This window comes from Mustela erminea, chromosome 18 (genome assembly GCF_009829155.1).
Source record: "Mustela erminea isolate mMusErm1 chromosome 18, mMusErm1.Pri, whole genome shotgun sequence".
NCBI classification, from domain to species: Eukaryota; Metazoa; Chordata; class Mammalia; order Carnivora; family Mustelidae; genus Mustela; species Mustela erminea.
In genome coordinates this window covers 12,335,292-12,355,587 of record NC_045631.1, presented here as the reverse complement: position 1 = coordinate 12,355,587, position 20,296 = coordinate 12,335,292, and the positions used below count along the sequence as shown (strand labels likewise).

The following is a 20,296-nucleotide window of genomic DNA, read 5'->3' as shown; positions in this document are numbered from 1 at the left end:
TTTGGTGGGGGTGGACAACCTGGAGCTGTTTCGGAGCCATCGGTCACGATGGGAGCCGCCAAGAGGAGCCAGACCTGAACGTGGTGCTGGGGGAACTCGAGTTTTCCACAGGTAAGGCAGGTGCTTTTCCCAGGGAGGGGCTTAGCCACTGCACTGCGGGCCTGCTTGCCCCTGTGATGTCCCCCGTGTGGGAAACTCGACCGCATCATTTGTGTGGTAGTGCGGCACGGTGTGCACACTGTCTCCTGATCCAGCCAGCCAGCCAGCCAGCAAGAAGCCAGGAAGTGTTTTCCAACATGTCCCTGCTGCTGGTGGCGGACTTCCCAGGTTTTTCCCTCCACCCTGTGATGGTGGGCACACAGGCAGCCCGCTGCCCCTGCTGAGTCTGCGTCTGCTGTGACCCCAGCCCTTTCTGGCCGGGCCAGGCGGATGCACATTAGTAACGGGGTGCAGAGGTGACCTAGCCGAGCCACCTGGATGAAACGTTTTCAGGATCCCGAAATGATCTCATCTAGTAACATTTTTTATTTAATAGTTTCATTTATATTGCTATCTTCATTATTTGAGCAGCGGGATATTACATCTCACAAGTTTCAGGTGGTAGTTAATTGGTTGGAAAAGAATTGTAGTTAAGATCAAACTTCCTCTTGCAATGCTTGTGATTGAAAACCACTGTCCTGGGAGTAGTGTGTGGCAAGTGTCAAACCCCCTGGGAGGGTTTGAGTGAACCCATGCACCTGTATTGTAATTTCAAGCACATATTGGTTCTTTTGAATTATTATTTTTTTAAAAAAAGCAACTGATTGCATTTTTTAGAAGACTTCATTGGGATTCATATATCCTAAGATGCACCCCTGTAAAGTATGCACCACTCTGATTTGAGAGCATTTTCATCACCCTAGAAAGAAATCATGTCCCAAGAGCAGTACCTCATTCTCTCTCACTCCCAGCCTCTGGCAACCACTGACTTATTTCCTGTCTCTCTGGAATTTCCTACTGTGGACATTTCATATACCTGGAATCCCACAGTCTGTGGCATTTTGCACCTGCCTTCTTTCATTTAGCAGGCAAAAGAAAATTTTATTTGACAGAGCATAAGCAGGGGGAGCAGCAGGCAGAGGGAGAAGGAGCCTCCTCTGTGCTGAGCAGGGAGCCGACCCCAGGACCCTGGGATTATGACGTGAGCCAAAGGCAGATGCTTAACTGACCGAGCCACCCAGGCGCCTCAGCGTGTTTTTGAGGGCTGTCCCTGTTGTAACACGTGTCAGTATTCACTTCTTGTAGCTGAGTAATATTGTCATGTGGGTAGACCATGTGTTTGGAACCCATTCATCAACTGATGGACATCTCAGTGGTTTCCACTGTTACATGTAAAGGAAACATTCACATGTAAGCGTTCATGTGGAAGCATGTTTTCATTTTTCTTGAGTATATGCTTTGGAGTAGAATTTTTGGGTCCTAGAACTCTACCAAGAACCTGCCAGACTTTTCCAAAGTCACTGCACCATTTTACATTCCAACCAGCAAAGTCTGGGGGTTCCTCCTTCTCTGCATCCCTGTCAACAAAAAACTACCACTAACTTTTTTTTAAATATTTTATTTATTTATTTGACAGAGATCACAAGTAGGCAGAGAGGCAGGCAGAGAGAGAGGAGGAAGCAGGCTCCCCGCTGAGCCGAGAGCCTGTTGCAGGGCTTGATCCCAGGACCCTGGGATCATGACCCGGGCCGAAGGCAGAGGCTTTAACCCACTGCGCAGCCCAGGCACCTCTACCACTGACTTTTAAAATAATAGCCAACCTATGGAGTATGAGGTGGTGTCTTGTGGTTTTGACTTGGCGTTTTCCTGATGACTAAGGATGTTGAGTGTCTCTTCATGTACTTGTCATTTATATGTTGTCTTTGGAGAAATGTCTATTCGAGTCCTTTGCCACTTTTTAAAAAATTGGATTGCCTTTTTATCGTTGAATTAGAAGTTACAACTTTTGACTTTTGAATTATAAGAATTGTAAGAGTTCTTTTTATATTTTGGACTCAAGTCCCCTATCAGACATAAGATTTTTTTAAAAAAAGATTTTATTTATTTATTTGACAAAGTGAGAGACACAAGCAGGCAGAGCAGCAGAGGGAGAGGGAGAAGCAGGATCCCCACTGAGCAGGGAGCCTGATGTGGGGCTCGATCCCAGGACCCTGGGATCATGACCTGAGCTGAACACAGACGCTTAACCAACTGAGCCACCCAGGCGCCCCCAGACATGTGATTTGCAAAGATTTTCTCCCATTCTTTAGATAGTCTTTTCACTTTCTTGGGTATTGTGTGCAGTTAGTAATTCTGATACAGTTAAATTTGCCAAGTTTTTTTTTTTTTAAATTTCTGCTGTTTGTATTTTGGTGTCAATATCTAAGGAACACTTGCACAGTCCAAAGTCACAAAGATTGGCTTCTGTGTTTCTTTCTGAGTCTTATACTCTTAGCTCTTATGTGTCAGCCTATGAAACTTTTTTTTTCAGACTTTATAGATTCAGAAAGTGACCCAATTACGATTCAGCTATGCACTTTTAGCACTGTGCAATCCAGTGTTTTCAAATACTTTCCCCCTGCAGTTCTGTTCATAACAATTTTATAATCCTGAAGAAATTCTCTTACCTGGAGTTTTTCATGCATTCTTGTAATCGTGCAGGATGTGTGATGTGCCATGAAATAGAACCTGTGATCATAACCCTCTTGTAATCAGAAACAACAGCACTGAAGGGCAGATGATCCTTGGGGATCAGTGGTGGCAGGAAAGGCAGCAGAGTGGAAAGCTGAGGCCTCAACATGGCTGTCTGTGTCACGTCCTCCTGATGATCGTTCTCATCCCTGTCCCTCACTGGGCCTGCCCACTTTGGGCCAGGTCTGTGAATCATTTCGAGTTACTTTTTGTGTACAGTGTGAGGAAGGGGGTTCAGCGGCATTCTTATGCATGTGAATAGTTGTCCCAGCACCATTTGTTGAAAAGACTATTCTTTCCCTGTTGAATGATCTGGGCACCCTTGTCAAAAATCGATTGATTACATAAATATAATCACTTATTTCTGGATTCATAATTATGGTTCATCGACCTGCAGGTCCTTTCCTATGCCGGTACCACACAATCTTGACTACCTAGCATTTGTGGCAAGTTTTGAAATCCAGTAAGCAAGTTCTTTAACTTCGTTCCTTCCAACATTGTTTTGGATGTTCTGGGTCGCTACATTTCTATATGAATCTTGCAAAAGCAGCTGGGGTTATGGTAGGGATAGCGTTGAATCTGTAGGTCAACGTTGGGAAGTATTACCATTCTAAGAATAGCACATTTTCCAATCCATGAACATAGGATTCGTCTTCTTTAAATAATCTTTCACAGTTTCAGTGTCTAAGTATTACACTTTCTTAAAAAAATTGATTCCCAAGTATTTTATTCTTTTTGATTTTATTCCAAATGTTATTGTTTTCTTAATGTGTCTCAGATTGTTAGTAAATACAATTCATTTTTGTTTATGAATCTTGTATCCTGCAAAACGGCAAAACTTCTATCAGTTTTAATTGATATTTTGGGGGGGTGGGTTCCTTAGGATTTCCCATATACAAGATCATGTCATCTACAAATACAGTTTTACTTCTTCTTTCCAATGTGTATGTCTTTCCTTTTTCTTGTGTGGCTAAAATCTCCAGAACAGACATGGTGCGAACAGATATCCTTGTTTTGTTGCTGACCTTAGGGAGAACACTTCCAGTTTTCTACCCCCACCCTTTTAAAAATATTTTATTTATTTATTTGACAGAGAGAGATCACGAGTAGGCAGAGAGGCAGGCAGAGAGAGAGAGGGAAGCAGGCTCCCTGCAGGGCTCGATCCCAGGCCCCTGAGATCATGACCAGAGCGGAAGGCAGAGGCTTAACTCACTGAGCCACCCAGGTGCCCCCAGTTTTCCACCATTAAGTATGGTTAGTTGTCTTTTTTTTTTTTTATAGCTGTTCTTTATCATATTGAATAAGATCCTTTCTATTCCTAGTTTGCTGAGTGTTTTCATCATGAAAAGGTGCTGGATTTTCCAAATGCCAACTGATGTTCACTACAGCGCTTACAGAGCTTAAAAAACAAAAAAACCAAAAGTGCATTAGATCTATTAGAATACCATTACATCGGACCAGTGCCTAGAATTTAACAGATAAAAATTATTGAAACATCCTTAAATAATTGGAATAGCACACTGGAAGTATGTATCCTTTATATGTCTGTACTCTATTTCTTCTAGGTTTTGTGCATTCTGTAAGTCGATTTCTAATGGGTAGAGTCCGATTTTAGTTTTTGTGTATGTGTATTTGAATCACACTTTGGATTTCCACACATTTCCACATAATTCATTCCAAATGTTGCGGTAATATTGGAAAATGAGTTTCTTATTTTAAATTCATTCAGTAGGTCACAACCAGAATTTTAACATTAAATAGAATGTACACATCATAGCATATTCTACTAAGGGTGTGTTGTTTTGTGAAATGTTGGGTTGTTCCTGGGGGCCGTGTGGGGGGATTTGGTCATGAGGTATGATATATTCTCTCCTTTAAAACCAAGAGTAAGGGGCACCTGGGTGGCTCTGTGGGTTAAAGCCTCTGCCTTCAGCTCATGTCATGATCCCGGGGTCCTGGGATGGAGCCCCACATCAGGCTCTCTGCTCAGTGGGGAGCCTGCTTCCTCCTCTCTCTCTCTCTGCCTGCCTCTCTGCCTACTTGTGATCTGTCAAATAAATAAATAAATAAATAAATAAATAAAAATAAAACCAAGAGTAACACTTTACTGTAGATGAATGTAATTATAAAGGGGCAGAGATGAGAGAAATCGAGCTCTTGGTTGCTAGTTACGTAGCTCCTTGTTCCCCTCAGGACTTCGCACAGTGCTTCTGGCCTGCCCTGGAGGTTTCTGTTACGGAGCCAATGTCCCCTCAGTAGATTCATGATGTAAAGTCTCCTGATTTTAAAATGCCGACAACTAATCCTGAACTCTGCAAACACTGTTTAAAAATAAGCAGATGAAGGGTGCCTGGGTGGTTAAGTGGGTTAAGCCTTTGCCTTCGGCTCAGGTCACGATCTTGGGGTCCTGGGATTGAGGTCCACGTTGGGCTCTCTGCTCAGCGGGGAGCCTGCTTCCTCCTCTCTCTTCCTACCTCTCTGCCTACTTGTGATCTCTGTCAAATAAATAAATAAAATCTTTAAAAAATAAAATAAGCAGATGATAAAAAGTAAAAGCAAAACTCCAGTAGAAGTCTCCAGGCTACGGACTACTTTCTGAATGTTGACAATGTTGACCTCAATGCATAGGTTGCATGTCTCTGCACTACACAAAACCTCATTCACAGCATGCAAAGGGTGATGCAAAAATAGTTTATTATGATATAGTTTATGTAAAGTTAGGTAATATTTACAAAGTAGAAATGATCAGCGACATCCGTGGGAATCTAGCATGTCACACAAAGGAATAAATATTCTGACAAAGTAACACTTCAAATTGTAGCGAACAGTCGTTCAGAAACTCTGTTAATTAAAAAAAGAGCCGCAACAACACCATCACCGTCTTGAATTGTCCCAGAGGGCGGGCGGCTCGGCTGGCCAGGCTCATCTGTTGGGGAGGAAGGCGCAGCCCACGGGATGCCCCCCAGCCCCGGCCCCGCCGCACCTGCAGGCCGGCACGAAGGGCTCGCCCACGCTCCCCAGGCCTCTGCGCACCCCTGCACGGCACTTTGGGTTTGATGAACAATATCGTTTAGCGTTAGTACAGAAATTAAACACCCGTTAGAATAATCATACACGCTTTGGGTTGGAATATTACCCGACGGCTGAAAGAATTCGCTGTGGCAGAAACCAACGCTGTGGATTATGTCCCGACTCGTCACAGCAGAAAACAGCGCGCGCACACTCCACTCTGTCCCTGTGTCAGCTCCCCCCGCGGCTCCGCGTCGTGTCCCTAACAGCTGACCTGAGACATTCACGCCAATAGAAGAGTCTAGTAGTGAGAAAAGTTAAAGAATTACAGTTGTTGAGGAGTCACTTAGAAACTTTACATTTTATAAATATTACTTAGGAAAACCACATGAATTCTTATCACTTAACTGGTTTTAAGTCCTAACAATGAATCAGTAGATAAGTCGTTAATACTAAAGGTAAATCCTAAAATCCACTTTAATTGGTTTTGTGATAGAAACGTGACACAATAATGACTTCAGTGTTCTTTATATGACCTATTCCTAGCTTGCTATGAAACAAAATTGCAATGTATGTTACTAGTGCAAAGGGCAAAGACAGAGGCCTGGGACAAGTGACAGGGGGACAGGTGCACTGTGCTGGTGACCACTGCCTCTCCAGAACTCTGCTCCTTTGCGGTGTCCCAACTGTGTCCTGGGAAGTCTCCCCCCCAGCTGGCCGCCACGGACTGTGTGCCTCCCCCTGCATGCCCTCCTGGCTCAGCCTGAGTACCGACGATCCAGTTCTCAGATGCTGTGACCGCACATGGCCACGGATGCCTGCAGTAAAGTGACAGCGTGGCCAGGTTGGTGCCTCGACGCCGTCCCACCACAGAACCCAGGAGCTGAGGAGATGCAGATGCCCAGCCTGGCAAGAGTTCCCAGGTCACCCATTCAGGCCAGTCCGGCCACAACGGTGCTCGAAATGACGTCTCCCTCCAGGTTGTCCACGAGCCCGGCCCGGACGGGGAAGACGGCCCCACCAGGTTCTTCCCTACGCTGCTCTCCCTGCAGGGCTCGGAGTGCTCTGGTGGTGAGCATCGCGGTGTTCTTGCACGGCCAGCGGGCACGGAGGCAGGCCTGCTGTCATCCCAGAGACTGTCATATGCTCTTTACAACCCCCCCCCCCCCCGTGAAGTGGCCACAGCTTTTAAAAAGATATATCAGTCATGAAAACATTTCCTTATATGTTGGGTGGAGTTCAAGGTTGTACTCAAAGCCATCCGCCCTAGCTTACAGAGGGAGGTCTGCATAGGATTTTATTTTCTTAAACCCACACAAACTTTGTCACACACAAAAAATCCCTGCGGTAACTTCCGAGTAATATTTACACTGCTCACTCTGAATAATATACAGGTTATTTTAAACAAAATAGACACAGCTGCTTGTCAATACAGAGAGGCTGGCATCCACACAGAGTGCACAGTGGCTTCTCTTCCCAAAGCCCATGTAGACACGGAGAGGACAAGGGCCTGGGCTGCATCTGAGTGGCCGTCCTGGCTCCCTACACCGGGGGTGGCTGATGGATTCCTCCTACTCTGCTGAAACACTCGGAGACGGGAGCCCTCTTCCCTTTACAAAGAACCAAGAATACTTGCAACTCGTTCTCCAAAGGGCACAAGAATGAGGCGGGGTCTCTCCCAGCATACCCCTTGGGAAACAGCGATACTGTTCGTTTCCACTCTGCATGTGGGTCATGGCTTCCTAACAAAGGATGCCAAAGCAGTGGTTTCACCAGACTCACTGCAGCAGGATTCTCAGCTTCAGTCTTCAACTGAGGAAAGCATGAGCTGGCTAAGAGTGTGTCTGGGCTTGTGACCAGAGCGCACTGTTCCCAGCTTCAACGGGCTCCACGTCCTAACAGCCCTCTGAGGACCAGGCGGACGTGGCCACGGAAGAAGGGACGTGGCCACAGTGTCCTACTCGGTGCTGAGAACTGTCAAGGACTTTAGCTTTTGGCCCGATCTCAGGTAGGTAAAAAGACCTTTCCTAGGATCAGACGTGCAATGTCTAAGCACACACCTTTTAGGGATCTGGTGGTAGGGAAAGGCCGGAGAAAGTCCCAGGTGGGAAGCGCGTGACAGACCCACTAGTGCTCCTTCCCAGTCGCTGGTGGGCTAGCTGGATGCCTAGGGCCTCCTCTCTCAACAGGGACCCGAGGCAGAGGGGCCCAAGACGGAAGAGGAAGAGAGCAGTGTGCCAACACTGGAACTTTCAGAAGCCTTTGCACTAGCCGGTTCCCGAGCTGGTGGGAAGGGCGGGGCTGTGGGGCCGGGCGTGGGGACAGAGGTTCAGACCCAGTGACCCAGCAGACGCCTAACAGAAAACACAGCCACGGCGCAGTTTCGGTGTGTTCAGGGTGGGAGGGATTCCACACGACTGAAGCTTCTGGAGAGCTGAAGCTTCCGGTGAGCATGCCAAGCTGTTTCCTTTTCAGTATCTAATTCCTGCTAAGTGGAATACTATACATACTTCCCTGTCCTTTGTGAACCTCTGAAAATACCCCCCCAATCCAGGCTTTCTTGGTGATAAAAGCGGGGGGGCGGGGAGGCGGGGGGAGGGCACGGAATTCGGTTTTAGTTATCTGGCTTTCTAAAATTGTGTCTAGAATGGAAAGTGTTAAAAATTCCAAGCTTCTTTAGAACAATGAGGAGGAAACTTCCTTCCAGGAATCCTCTTACATTAAGAGCACAGGCTGATGGCTTACAGTCCTTCCACTCTAACTGAAAATGGCTTTGAGTCCCTGGAGAACCGCCTCCGAACTCAGGCATGAGGTCAGCCATGAAGCTGGCCAGCGGGTACCGAGGAGGGGAGAGGAGAGCTGTCCCTGCCCGGAGCCTGCAGGCTGAGGCAGCCCAAGGAGCCAGGAGCCGGGGAAGTTCCCAGCATGGGTGGGAGGGAGGAACCTTCTGGAGAAGTTCCCTGCAGGCTGGCTCAGGGGAGTGGGAACAGCCCTGGGGGGTTAGCCAGCGAGTGCATGGGGCCCTGTATAGCTGTCATTTTATGGTCTCGGAGAGGGGGTCCAGGGGTAGGCCCTGAGCCACAGGCCCAGCGGGGGCGGCCTCATGCACTGCCTCGGGCCCGGGATGAGCTGAAAAACAGACTTGCCAAGGGGAGCACCAGGCAGCAGTGACAAAAGGGGTCACGTTCCATCCTCAGGCCAGCAGTCAGTGTTCCAGAGTATTAACGAGATCTCTAAAGAGATTCTTCTTGTGCCATCGGATTCATCTCCTGGCCTCATCTGTCAGCCTCCCCTTCAGGCAGACTTGGAGGGTCACAGTTCTGTTACACACCGCAATTCCCCCTTTCCCAGCCTTGCCCTCATGAGACCCCTGCCGGCTCATTGTTAGCCAGTGAGCGGGTGACAGACTTCCCTTGTCCTTGGCCTCTCTACTTGCTGGAGTCCCAGGGAGAGGCCTCTGGTCTGGGCTCCTGACAAAGCATACATCCCCACTGTGGCCTCTACCTGTCGCCCCAGGACGGCCCCGGCTTCCTCCCTCAAAGTCCGACCCATTTTGATGCCTAATGGCACAAGCCTCCATTTCCAAGGGCGGCGTGCTCCGTCTGCCACCTCCTGTGGCCACTGCCATGGTGCCGACAGGGGCCACAGACAGCCATTGGGCCCGGGAGGCTGGCTCTCACCCCCGGACTGGCGCCGCCAAAGGAGCCCGAGCAGCAGGGCGTGGCCCAGTGTGCGTCCGTGTGTGCATGGAAACATCGGTCTGCCTTCCTGAGAGCCGTGCAGTGGAGCAGTCTCCCTCTGCATGTGTCTGGCAGGGCTGACTTGCAGGGGCCAGCGGGTTATAGATGAGCCAGTGACCAGGAAAGAAAACATGACTGCACAGACTCAATCCCTGTTCTCATGTCACCCCCCTGCCCCCAGGGCAAGGGGACACTCCCGCTGTGCGGTCCACCCCAGAGGTGGTGGGAGTGCCCCTGACAATCACCCACATCACCCCATCTGCAGCCCCCAAAGGATCCTCCTCCATCAGCACAGAAACCAACTCCACCTCCTCAACTATACTCTGTTTTCTCTGGAACCTGGTGGCTAAATTCTTCCTGGGGGATTTGGGGGTCTGCAGGGCGGAGTGGGGACTGGGGTGCGACACACAGGTGCTCACTGAAACCCCTCTTTGTTCTGTTCTGCCTGCTCCCTCCAGCCAGAGGATGGGCCCCTCAGCAGGCAGCTTGTCCCAGGTCTTAGTCCGACAGCCATGGTCACTGTGCAACGCTCGGCAAGACCAGGCTCCGCTCGGGCCTTCTTCTGGAGGCTGTGGCGGGAGCAGCCTCTTGTTGGAGAGGAGCCAGAGTACCCCCCTTTCTAGACTGCTTACTGGTAACCTCCAGAGGGTAGCAGCCCCAGGATCATGGCTTCTTGTCTCTGAGGCGAGGAGGAGGAGCCTTCAGAGGCTGCGGTGAAAGGAGGGGTTTCCCTGTCTCTGCCTTTAACCTCCACATGCTGCACTCATGTTCCCAGAATTTGGAGGGTGAACCCCGAGAGGAAAGGATGAAGACGAGCGCATATGGTGCTCTCTGACCTGGTCAGAGCGCTGCAGCCACAGGCTGACTCGGCACAGTGACCCTGCCAGGAAGGTGGGAGGGCCGGAGGCAGGGAGGGGGCTGCTTGGAGAAGAGCCAGAGTACCCAGGGCAGCAGGAGCCGGCAGAGAGGCCAGCCAACGCGGCCCCTGTCCCATCAGATCCTGCGGGACAGCACACCCTCTGCTGTGAGAACACACACATTAGACAGCATTTTGGGGAATGGGCCCCGGGGGCTGAGCATCCCTTCCCTATGCTCCCATTCTGAGAGGCACACGCACAAAATCATGGTCCTTTCTAAAAGTACCACCAATCTCCAGGGGGGTGGTGCAGGGAGCAATGTCTGAGCAGCAGAATGAAAAAACCAGACCGAATATTCTCTTGCTTTTGAAAACATGGGAGAAAAGCAGCCAAGGAGTGACAGGTGTGGGTTAAGAGTCTGGAAGCTGCTGAGGGAAAGGCTTGGTGCCAGGGGGAGCTCAGAGATTATTCCAGTGAGAAGAGGGCATGCCCCAGGCCCTGCCAGGGCTTTCCCGGGTGACCCTGGCCTTAACTGAATCTAGAGATAGGGCACGCTGCCTTTTCCAGGGCCCGCAGACCTAACAGAAGCGCTGACACAGCGAGACCAGAATAGAACCCCCGCTCACTCTGCAGATGCTTCTTGCCCACCCTGAAAGCCTCGGCACTGCTGCCATTTGCCTGGGCTGCTTGTCTTAACAAGACTGCTGGTCTTCCTGGGGCCACGACGGAAATCCCGGGGCAGGAGACTCCTGAGAACCACTGCAGCATTTCCTGACAGTTCCAAGGTCTCACTCCAACTAGTAGAAAAAGCAACTCTCTTGGTTTACGTTTACTCTGGGCTCTCTGAACGCTGCAAGAGAACTTTTCAGAGCTCAGGTTAGAGTTAAAAACAGGTAATAAGGGCAGTTTTTATCTGATTCCAACATCCTCTCTACTTTCTTCTTGACTTAACATAGGGGTCTTCACTCAACCTTCTCAAAAGCAATGTGGAGGTTTCTTTCAGAAAGGCTCAGCACCTGAGCAGGCTTCCCCCTCAAGGACCGAGTTCATCACTGTTTGCAAGCTCCGTCTGAAACCCTGGGGCCGCAGGGCAACACTCGCAAATCTTTACGGAGAGAGCAGGGCTGCCAGTGACCAAGAAAGCAACGAGCGTAGGAAGGAATGAGAGGGGCCGGGATTTTGTGCAAGATTTAATAAAAAACAAACAAAAATAGGAATGGCTGCTTTCGACATTTTCCAGGTCGTGAAAGGTTCCCCACGATGACCTGGGGTGTGGCTCTAAGCTGAAGTAGTGGGACGAGTACAAAGTGCTGTCCTCCCAAGCCGGAGGCAGTGAATTGCAGGTTCCGAGCCACGCCCCCCACCTGCTCCTCCAGCTCCTCCCGAAGGCGCGCGAGTGGTTGGCGCGGCCACCTGATGCCCTGCTCTCTCCCTGCGGGGCCCACACACAGCCCAGCGAGAGCCGCCCTCGCCGACTCCGCACCCTGCACCGGCGGAACGAGCTAGCTTATCGACAGGCTGCTGGGCCTTAATACTGACAGTGAGTGCGGTGGACAGCGGTGGGCGGGGGCTCTGCGCAGACCCTGGCCGGGAGCGGACGGCCCTCCTGGCCCCCGCTGCTTGGCTAGTTTGAGAATACCATGGAAAAAAAGCTTTGACAAAGACGTAGGAAGCTGGAATCAACACAGCAGGGAACGGTGTGAACAACCCATAGACCAGTCTCTCATGCATCCATACCCACAGTTAATGATGACAACATAACAACAACAATAATAATAATAAAAAATAAAGGTACAGACAAAAAGCAGCGCTTGGGTAGTGCTGCCGCAGGCTGGGAGGGGTGTGTGTTCAAGTGGAACGGGACGCGGCTAGTCTTTCTTCAAGTCCCTGGATTCAAAGAGCTTCAAGCGTTCTTGCACCGTCAGGCCTTCCTTCAGACTCTGGGTGGAGATGAGAGCAGGAGAGAGAGACCGTTAACCACCCGGCCAGCACCACGGGCGCGGCTGCAGTCAGGCAGAGGTGCAGGTGCCGGGGTGCGGGGTGGGGCAGGAGGGGCTCCTCGAGAGATTAGTGGGGCATGCTAAGGAGAGAGCCGTCCCCTGTGAGATGGTGTTATCTGGATGAGAAAGGAAAAACCCAGAGAAACAGACCACGTGTGTAAGCAGCTGAGTTCTGAGCTTAGGGCTCTTCAGACAAGCAGCGACCAGATCGGTTCAGCCAGGGGCAAAAGCTGTGCCAAGAACTAGAAATCCACCCGTCCACATCCTTCTCCTGGCGGGGTGGGGGGGGTGGGGGATGGGGGGGGTGGGGGTCCTGTCCACCTCTACTTCCTCCGTGACCATGACGCTGAGCATCGGGACGCAGCCTGCAGACGTCGCGGGCCGTGACTGGCAGTGTGTGGCTGCGGAGCCCTCCTCCCCGGGCTGCCCCCACCCCAGCCGCACCTGCCCCCTCAGGCCCGCTCCTGGCACTCCCTGAGCAATAGCCTGGCAGGATTTGCGGTTACTGGGGACCTGGAAACACGTCAACATATTTACTACGATTTCCAGAATGTGAAGCCAATAGTCTCTTCATGTGTGACCTCAGCAAAGTTTAAATCTGTGGGTTCCAGGATGAGTGACACTTTGCTACCAGGGGGACAAAATATGTCCCACTTTACTCTTAGAGGCTTTGCCAAAGATCTGCTCTTTTGGTGAGGGCAGGAAGATCTCCTCGGAGCATGGCTGGGGAGACTCCGGCACTGGTTGGGATAGGATTGGTGTCTTAGCGGCCACAGGATCTCCGCGGCAAGTCTCAACTCCAGCCTCAGATGGCCAGTTCCTGGGGCTGGCACAGGCTAGAGCTGACCTGGGTACAGGCCCCTGATGACCACACCAGCTTCACCCCTGAATCAGAGCACCAGGCTGCTCCCATGGGTCTGGAGCGCCCAGCCCGCCGTTTCCAGCCATGATATGCTCCTCGGGGCTCCCGATGTGGCTTGGCCTGATGTGTCAAAGCCCGTGAATGGGGCCTGTGGGACCCGGCCGCCTGCAAGGGGCTTCCCCCAACATTACAGAGAACAGCTCTGCTTGCTTTTTATACTGTGGAACTGTTATGTGTGTAAAAGAATAAAGCCAGCTTTTTTTTTTTTTTTTTTAAATAAAGGATTCTATGGCTAAGCTTTCTGAAACCCACTGGTCCAGATGGACGTCTATTTAAGCAATTGGTTAGGGTCACTGTTAAAGCTTGCTACTCGGTGGGCTCAATAGGTAGGGGATGGGGGCAAATCCATGTCCCACTCTGACCCTGAAACCTGAAATTCCCTTAATGCATGTAATTGTCTCAGATGCTCTTGGGTCTTCTCCCAAGTGGTTCAGACCAAGCTGCCCTGTGCACAGCAGGTCGTCTCAGACACATGCTGGGCATGCATGGCCACGATGTGGGAGGCCCCACACCTAAGTGCAGGGCACACAGGCAGGCCTGTCCGGTGCCACACCACTCTGTCCTACCCATTCAAAGGATGGCGAATGTCCTGCCCGGCATGTGCTCCCCGCCCCCATGCCCTGTCAGAGTCCCTGCTGTGCTTACGACTGTAGCCGGGTAGTAGGGCGATGAGGGGCAGCCCAAGCTGTGCGCCCAGTGCCACATACCACTGTACACTAGAGCTGTAAGGGTGGGAAGAATGGAGCCCCACAATGGCCCTGTACACCGTGGCTCCCCGGACTCATTCCTCCCACATGGCCGGTCTCCCCAACAAGCGCCTCTGTGACCCCATACTCACACTACCAGACAGGGGCCTTCATGAGAACCCATGGGGAAAGGTTCGCTCTGGTCTCAATACCAGAAAACCCATGAAGCTCTTAAGCAGAGCCTGCCTTAACGGGCACTGAGACTTTCTAGCCTTCTGAGTGAGCCAGGATATAGAAACAGAACGTTGATAAAGGACAGAAGACGGTATGTGTAAGATCCCACATTAAACAGCACCAATGACAGGTTCGGTTTCTGGGCAACTTCATTGCCCAGTCTTCCTGTGGCGGTGGTGGCGGGGAACTCCAAACACGGTCAGGGAAAGGACAGCCATGTGTGAGTGTGAACAGATCCAGCCTCGCTTGGCATCACAATGTGAGTCCCTAAGGACGCTGCAAGGTCCCTTCTTTCTACACGCACCAGCGGGAATGTGCTTACCCACCAACACACTGGAAACTCGGCCAAGCTCAACGTGTACTCGGAGACATCTGGAAAACCCCACTCCTGGGCTTCTTCCCACTCCTGTCTGGGGCCTGGCACCTCTGACAGTCTGAGGCTGCCCCAGAGGCCCAGTCAGACCTCTGTGGGTGTGCCTGACAGTTTCCCCACTTTCTACGTTGACAGTAGCTCTTCCCTAGCTAGCATAAAAGGTTTCCCCAGCACAGCCCCTGAGAAGGCCCTTATTGATAAAGGTCTTTTCACTGATTTTCTGCCCCTTTGTCCAGAATCTTGTGTATTTTTAATCCCCCACAGGAACTCAGACACACCCAGTTGGATAAACACACACACATCTGTCTTGCCAGGGCAGCCGCTTTGCCGCAAGGGTTTCCAGAAGGGAGAGAGCAGAAGTTTTTCACTGACTGTCATTTAGAGGCATGGGCACAAGGCCTAAATCACTAACAGTGAACTTACAACAGCTACAGTTCAACCTCAAATAGAAAACAGAATCTTTGATAAGAAAACCATAAAGCAAAGAACAAGTTCTACTTTTACTAACTAGAATGTTTTTCATGTTTACAGAAAAAGCCCAAACCAAGTTTACAATCAAGCCTAAGCCACATTTGGTTATAATGATTTGTGGCTATAGAAGAACAAATATAAGCCAAACCGACTAGATTCAAGATACTTGAGATTTTCTTAGAAGTCTTCCTAAAGCAAACCCATGTCACCCAAGCCACTGGGCTCGTGCCCCTTAGCCAGAGGATGTTGGCCTGCGGCTCCCGCCTGAGTGAGCCGTAGGCACTTAAACAAGATAAGCTGTGCTGTGCGGCCCTGAGCTCAAGACAGTGTCCCCTGTTCCAGAAGCAAAGCCCAGTCCTGGGGTTCTTCCTGCTGCCCTTACCCTTCTCGTCAGAGCATGAGATGAAGTCAGCTCGGCCGGAAGCACGCTCTGGAGGGAGCGGCTGTGCACCTGGGCGCACGGCCTGGTGTGGGGACTGGGGCGCTCCGGGCCGGGGCCCACCATCCTCCTGTGTGTTTGCCAACAGGCTAATATTTCTCATTTCTCAGCCAGCACCTCGGTACCCCTGCCTCCTTTCTTTATACCTCTGCCATCCATGGCACCCAGAGAGAAGCTTTTGTTTTGTTCCAACAAAAACCAAAAAAGTGCTGATAACCCTTCAGCCCCAGTCCCTCCGAGTCCTCTCACTCTGCTGAGCCGCTTTCCCGCCTATGCCCACAAGGCACTGGCTCCCTGAAACCCAGGCTCTGTCCTGCCTTGGCCTGTGAACTGAGTCGGTGGGGGTTCTGAGTGATGGGACACTCTGCTTGTCAGTGGCTGCTGGGTCTCTGTCAGCGCCACTCCTGACAGAGGGCAAGACGGGTTTCCCCAGAGAACGTGGAATGCACAGATCAATTGTCACACACGCTGACCAGTGCCGGGGGCTGCTCACAGGCCCACGCCTACCCGAGATGCTGCCGCAACAGGCCACCTGTCAAGCTGGGGGGAGCTCCCCTCAGCAAAGGGTCAACTCTGGTAAGAGGTTAAAGGGCCAGTGAAGTCCCCAGAACAGGTTACAGAGACTGACCAGGACGGTGTATGTGCGTGCCGGAGCAGATAAAGGAACAATGACACAGGAGCTTGCTGTGGAGGTGTGAGCCGTGCATGCAGGCAGCCGCCCCCTCGAGGGTGGCAGTGGGTGGGTGGTGAGAGGTGGTTTACCTACACGACAGGGGACCTGGAAGCGGGCTCGTTTCAGTTATCCCATGAGACCTGCTCAATTACGGACTGTCAGAGGAAAGAGCAAAAAATCAGACACACACACAGTAAATCCTAAATGCAACATGCTCATCACTCCCACCCTCCGCCCGTCCTTCCCGCAGAGAGGCGCACAGCCGGCAGGGGACACGCTGGGGGGGCACTACGCTGTGGCTGGGAGAGGAAGTGTAGGCTGCTTCCTCTCTGGAAGGTAGGCGGCATCAGGATTAAGCGAGGGCCACGTGAAGAAGTACAGACAGAGTGGGACGGGCCCAGGGGGGTCTGGGGGAAAAAATCTGGCCTCGGAGGTCCAAAGTCGAATTCACTCCAAGCCCTGCTTCTTTCTTGTAGGCCTGGCCCCTCACCGTCACTGTCAGAAGTCAGTTCCACCTTGGCATGAAGGAGACACAGCGCTCGAAGCCACCAGAACTGGCCCAGAAGGTAGGCATGTGGAGCCAGAGGAGTTCTGGGACCGGGGACCCCTGTTGCAGCCCGTGGTGAGCTCTGACTCTGGCTCCTCTCTAACGTCCGAGAGCCCCACACACCCTGGGGCTGCACCCCAGACTCACCTTGGACCTGATGTTTCGGAGCTGCCGGCTGACACAGGATCTGTCTTTCTTTAAGAAGTCAGGGTTGCTTTTAGATTTCATTATATCTGAAGGGACAAATAGATCCATTACTTTTGTTTTATAAAACCTGTGGAATCAGACAATGTTTAAACATCTCCCAGGCTTACTGTTACCACCACACACCTATGGGATTTCCTTAAACAGCTTTAAGAGAAAACAAGCCAATGACCATAAAACACACTAGCTCCTTCTGGGAGCATGCAAAGCACCGGATCAGCCAGAAGGCACGCGTGTGGCCCCACACCAGGCTCCTGCCGCCTGTGCCTGCACCACACGGCGCGAGGCAGGCGGGCGTGGGTTAGGACCCCTGTCTGGGACTGCTGCACAGACCCACTGCCCCATTACTTATTTACTGCCCCCGCTCCTCCTGGCGACCCAGCAGTGTCATAAAGCAGAAGAGTGAGAGTCGTAATCCACTCCCCCTGAGACAACCACCACTCAGTTTGGGGTAAAGTCCTTCGGACTTCTTAAAAACGGCTTCTAACCCAATGTACACTGGGTCCCCCCATGCCATGTGTCCTGCTGGGGCGGGGCTTCTACTTTGTATGGCTACCGATCTCTTTCCACATCCAAACAGAAACCTGTACCTGGTTTCTCTTAAGAATGGCTGGTATTTCACTGTGTCGTGAAGCCACCGGCCTCCATCTGCAGCAAGTTTCCTTGTTCACACATTTCCTTGCACTCATTCTTCAGAAGGTCAACTGGCAGCTCACAGGACCTCCACACTCCCCCCGAAAATGCTAAGTCTTCCTCTCTCCGTGGCCCAGACCACCCTGGGGTCCCCCTCAGGAGCAACCACTGTTGTCACCTGGCGACCTACCTTCCAGAGTTAGTCTACAGTTTGAGTCTGAGTGGTGCTCGGGTATCGCCTGATTCCAGAATGACAGCCGGCTCATCCTCCAATGGCTACTCAAGAGACCTTGTCCCTACCTACTCGCCAGCACCACCGCAGTCACTAACCCCTGGCTGGCTGAGCAGAAACAGTCTGGAACTCACCGTATCCTGACACGGGGGTGTTTTCCGGGGATTTTTCACCCAGTGCTTCCGTTGCTGCTTTCAGCTGCTCTTTCAACCTGCTGATATCACAGTCGGCCTTTGCCCTCACAATACTGAGCTCTGTGTAGATGTCCTTGTACTTGTCACTAGCATACTTCTTGTCCTTGGGGATAAGGGCAGAAGCAAGCAGAGGTTAGGGCCAGGTTAGGCAGTCCGTCTTCCCGGGGTGGGAACGCGCCGCAGAATGACTGAAGGCTGCCATCTGCAGCCGGGAGGCAGGCAGACGTCCGTCTTCCAGAGGCGACACTCAGTATGAAGGCCCAGAGTCTCTGTCGGACGCGAGGCGAGCATCCCCAGGAGCTCTGGCAAACACAGGCACGGCCCTGACCCACCGCAGACCTCTTGGAAAACCCCCTCTGTCTCGAATTTCCTTTTTTTTTTTTTTTTAAGATTTTATTTACTTATTTGAGAGAGAGAGAGAACGTGTGAGCGTGAGCTGGGGGGAGAGGCAGACGCAGAGGGAGAGGCAGACTCCCCACTGAGCAGGGAGCCCGACGAGGGGCTCGATGCCAGGACTCTGGTATCATGACCTGAGCTGAAGGCAGATGCTTAACCGACTGAGCCAACCAGACGGCCCCTGTCTTGGACTTCCTAAGTGATTGAATGGCCACCAGGGCTGCCATCATCTCCTCCCTGCCTCCAAGAATGCCCTGGTGGAGGCAGCTGGGCTTCACCAAGCTCTCACCTTCCAGGACTACATTTGTCTCTGGTCTCTCGGTCCCTGCCAAAGCCCAGAGGAGGCACGGAGGACAGGGACATGGTGAGACCTCAGTTTTACTACACCTGCTGACAGGCTGGTATTTTAATTGGAGCTGAATTTTGAAATCACATTCCCCATAAGAATGAAATCTGCTCCAGAAAAGCCTACAGTTTGAGCGCACAAGGGCCTCTGTGAGCTCTGGAGCCCCGAGCCCATCCTCAGACCTGTCTCCCACTGGGAGGCGCCATTACCCGCAATGCCGTCTGTAGCTCATCTTTGAGAGAGCTGATCTCCTGCTTCAGGTACTGTATTTCTGACTCCTTGACCCGCAGTAAGACCTAGAATAACAGGAATTAGGGGCTGACATTAGGAGCAAAGGGACTTCCAGAGTCTTGAAAGCAAAGATGAGGGCATGAGGACCGAGCAGGGAACCCACCCCCTCCCCAGGGACATGCAACCACAAACGCCAGCAAATACACTGACTGCTGCTAACAGGTGGCCCATCATATACAGAAACAGCGAGAAACCACTGCTATTCCTCCTGGACCCAAACACCCTGTTCCTCAGCCTGTGGGGCCGCAGTGAATGCTGGGCTGGGGCCTAGGAAAGCATCCTGCTCAAACTGTTGGACTCAGCCTCTCTCACATCACTGAGCAGAGATTCATGATAAAATGCGAATTAAATAGGGAAAAATCTAAGTGCTTTTATAAAAAGACATAAGAATCAATCATTCTGACTTAAAATAAACCTCGCTGCCCCTGAGTAACACGGCGCTCAGGACTGTGAGCAGCTGTGGTGCTCGCAGGGCTAATAAATGTTTTGCTTCTGTGGTGAGGCTGGAACTGTGGATACGGGGTTAGAGCACCCTGTGGCCTCCTCCCGAGGGGACCCCACTCCTGCCGTGTACCCACAATGCCTGGCAGCTACTCTCTTTTGCTGCCTGGGGGATTCGCATCCTTCCACATCCTTCTTGCTGTCTCCAGTGCACATCCCTGCCATGACCCCATAAGCTGAGGCCACCTCTTGGTCCCCACTTGGGCGTGTGCGGTTCAGAGCAGGCTGAAGGGGCTCTGAGCAGTACCTCTAACTCATAGGCATCCTTGCCCTGTGTGAGCGGGGAGCCAGCAGCCTCTCCGCCCGCGTCCCCGGTCAGCAGCGTCCGTAACCGTGCAATCTCCGCAGCCAGGCGGTTGTTCAGCTCCTGCGGGACAGCAACACAGCAAGGACGGAGGCTTCACAGAGCCGCCTAGGGGCGGCACTAACACCACACAAGCGGGAGAGGCCGGTTTCTCACGAAAGAGGCGGACAGATGTGAGTAGAGGGGCCATGGGCAGGGCTGATGCTCACTGAGGTCATGGGCAAGGTGGCCACTGCCTGTGACAGACAACTCTGCGACAGCTGTTCACATGCGCTCTGTGTTTGTAGAATAGTGTACACCAAGTTCCATAATCCTCACTACCTTTTTGTGACCATAACTAGTATCCATGTGTGTCACGGCTTGTCCAACTTGAGTTTCTGTAGGGTTGGGCCCTCTTGGCGCCTTCTCCACTCCCTTTCTGTACCTTGTTTCCAACTGATACGTGGTCATTAGGCCACTGCAGGGACTACCAGGAACCAGTCCTGCCAGAGCGCCCTCATCCGGGGTGAGTGTGGGCCCAGAGGCCTTGAGCCTG

General features: G+C 51.8%; 1 protein-coding gene and 1 pseudogene across 9 annotated transcripts in view; one reads left to right on the top strand and one right to left on the bottom strand.

Annotated features, from left to right (window-relative positions):
* Positions 1–70: 70 nt before the first annotated feature.
* On the top strand, positions 71–248 carry LOC116578631 (annotated as a pseudogene).
* A 10,436-nt stretch (positions 249–10,684) lies between these two features.
* Positions 10,685–20,296, bottom strand: part of MPRIP (myosin phosphatase Rho interacting protein) — a 141,962-nt gene continuing 132,350 nt past the window's right edge. For 5 of the 9 annotated variants that reach the window (XM_032320707.1, XM_032320708.1, XM_032320711.1 and 2 more), the window contains 5 exons: positions 19,705–19,824; positions 18,875–18,961; positions 17,864–18,026; positions 16,808–16,893; positions 10,685–12,255 (listed from right to left, as the gene is read on the bottom strand). In XM_032320707.1, coding sequence (XP_032176598.1) covers positions 12,184–12,255; positions 16,808–16,893; positions 17,864–18,026; positions 18,875–18,961; positions 19,705–19,824 — 528 coding nt within the window. In that variant the 3' untranslated portion in view covers positions 10,685–12,183. Of the gene's footprint in view, positions 12,256–16,202; positions 16,269–16,807; positions 16,894–17,863; positions 18,027–18,874; positions 18,962–19,704; positions 19,825–20,296 lie in introns of all 9 variants that reach the window. The other 4 variants (XM_032320709.1, XM_032320716.1, XM_032320714.1 and 1 more) reach the window with 2 other exon arrangements.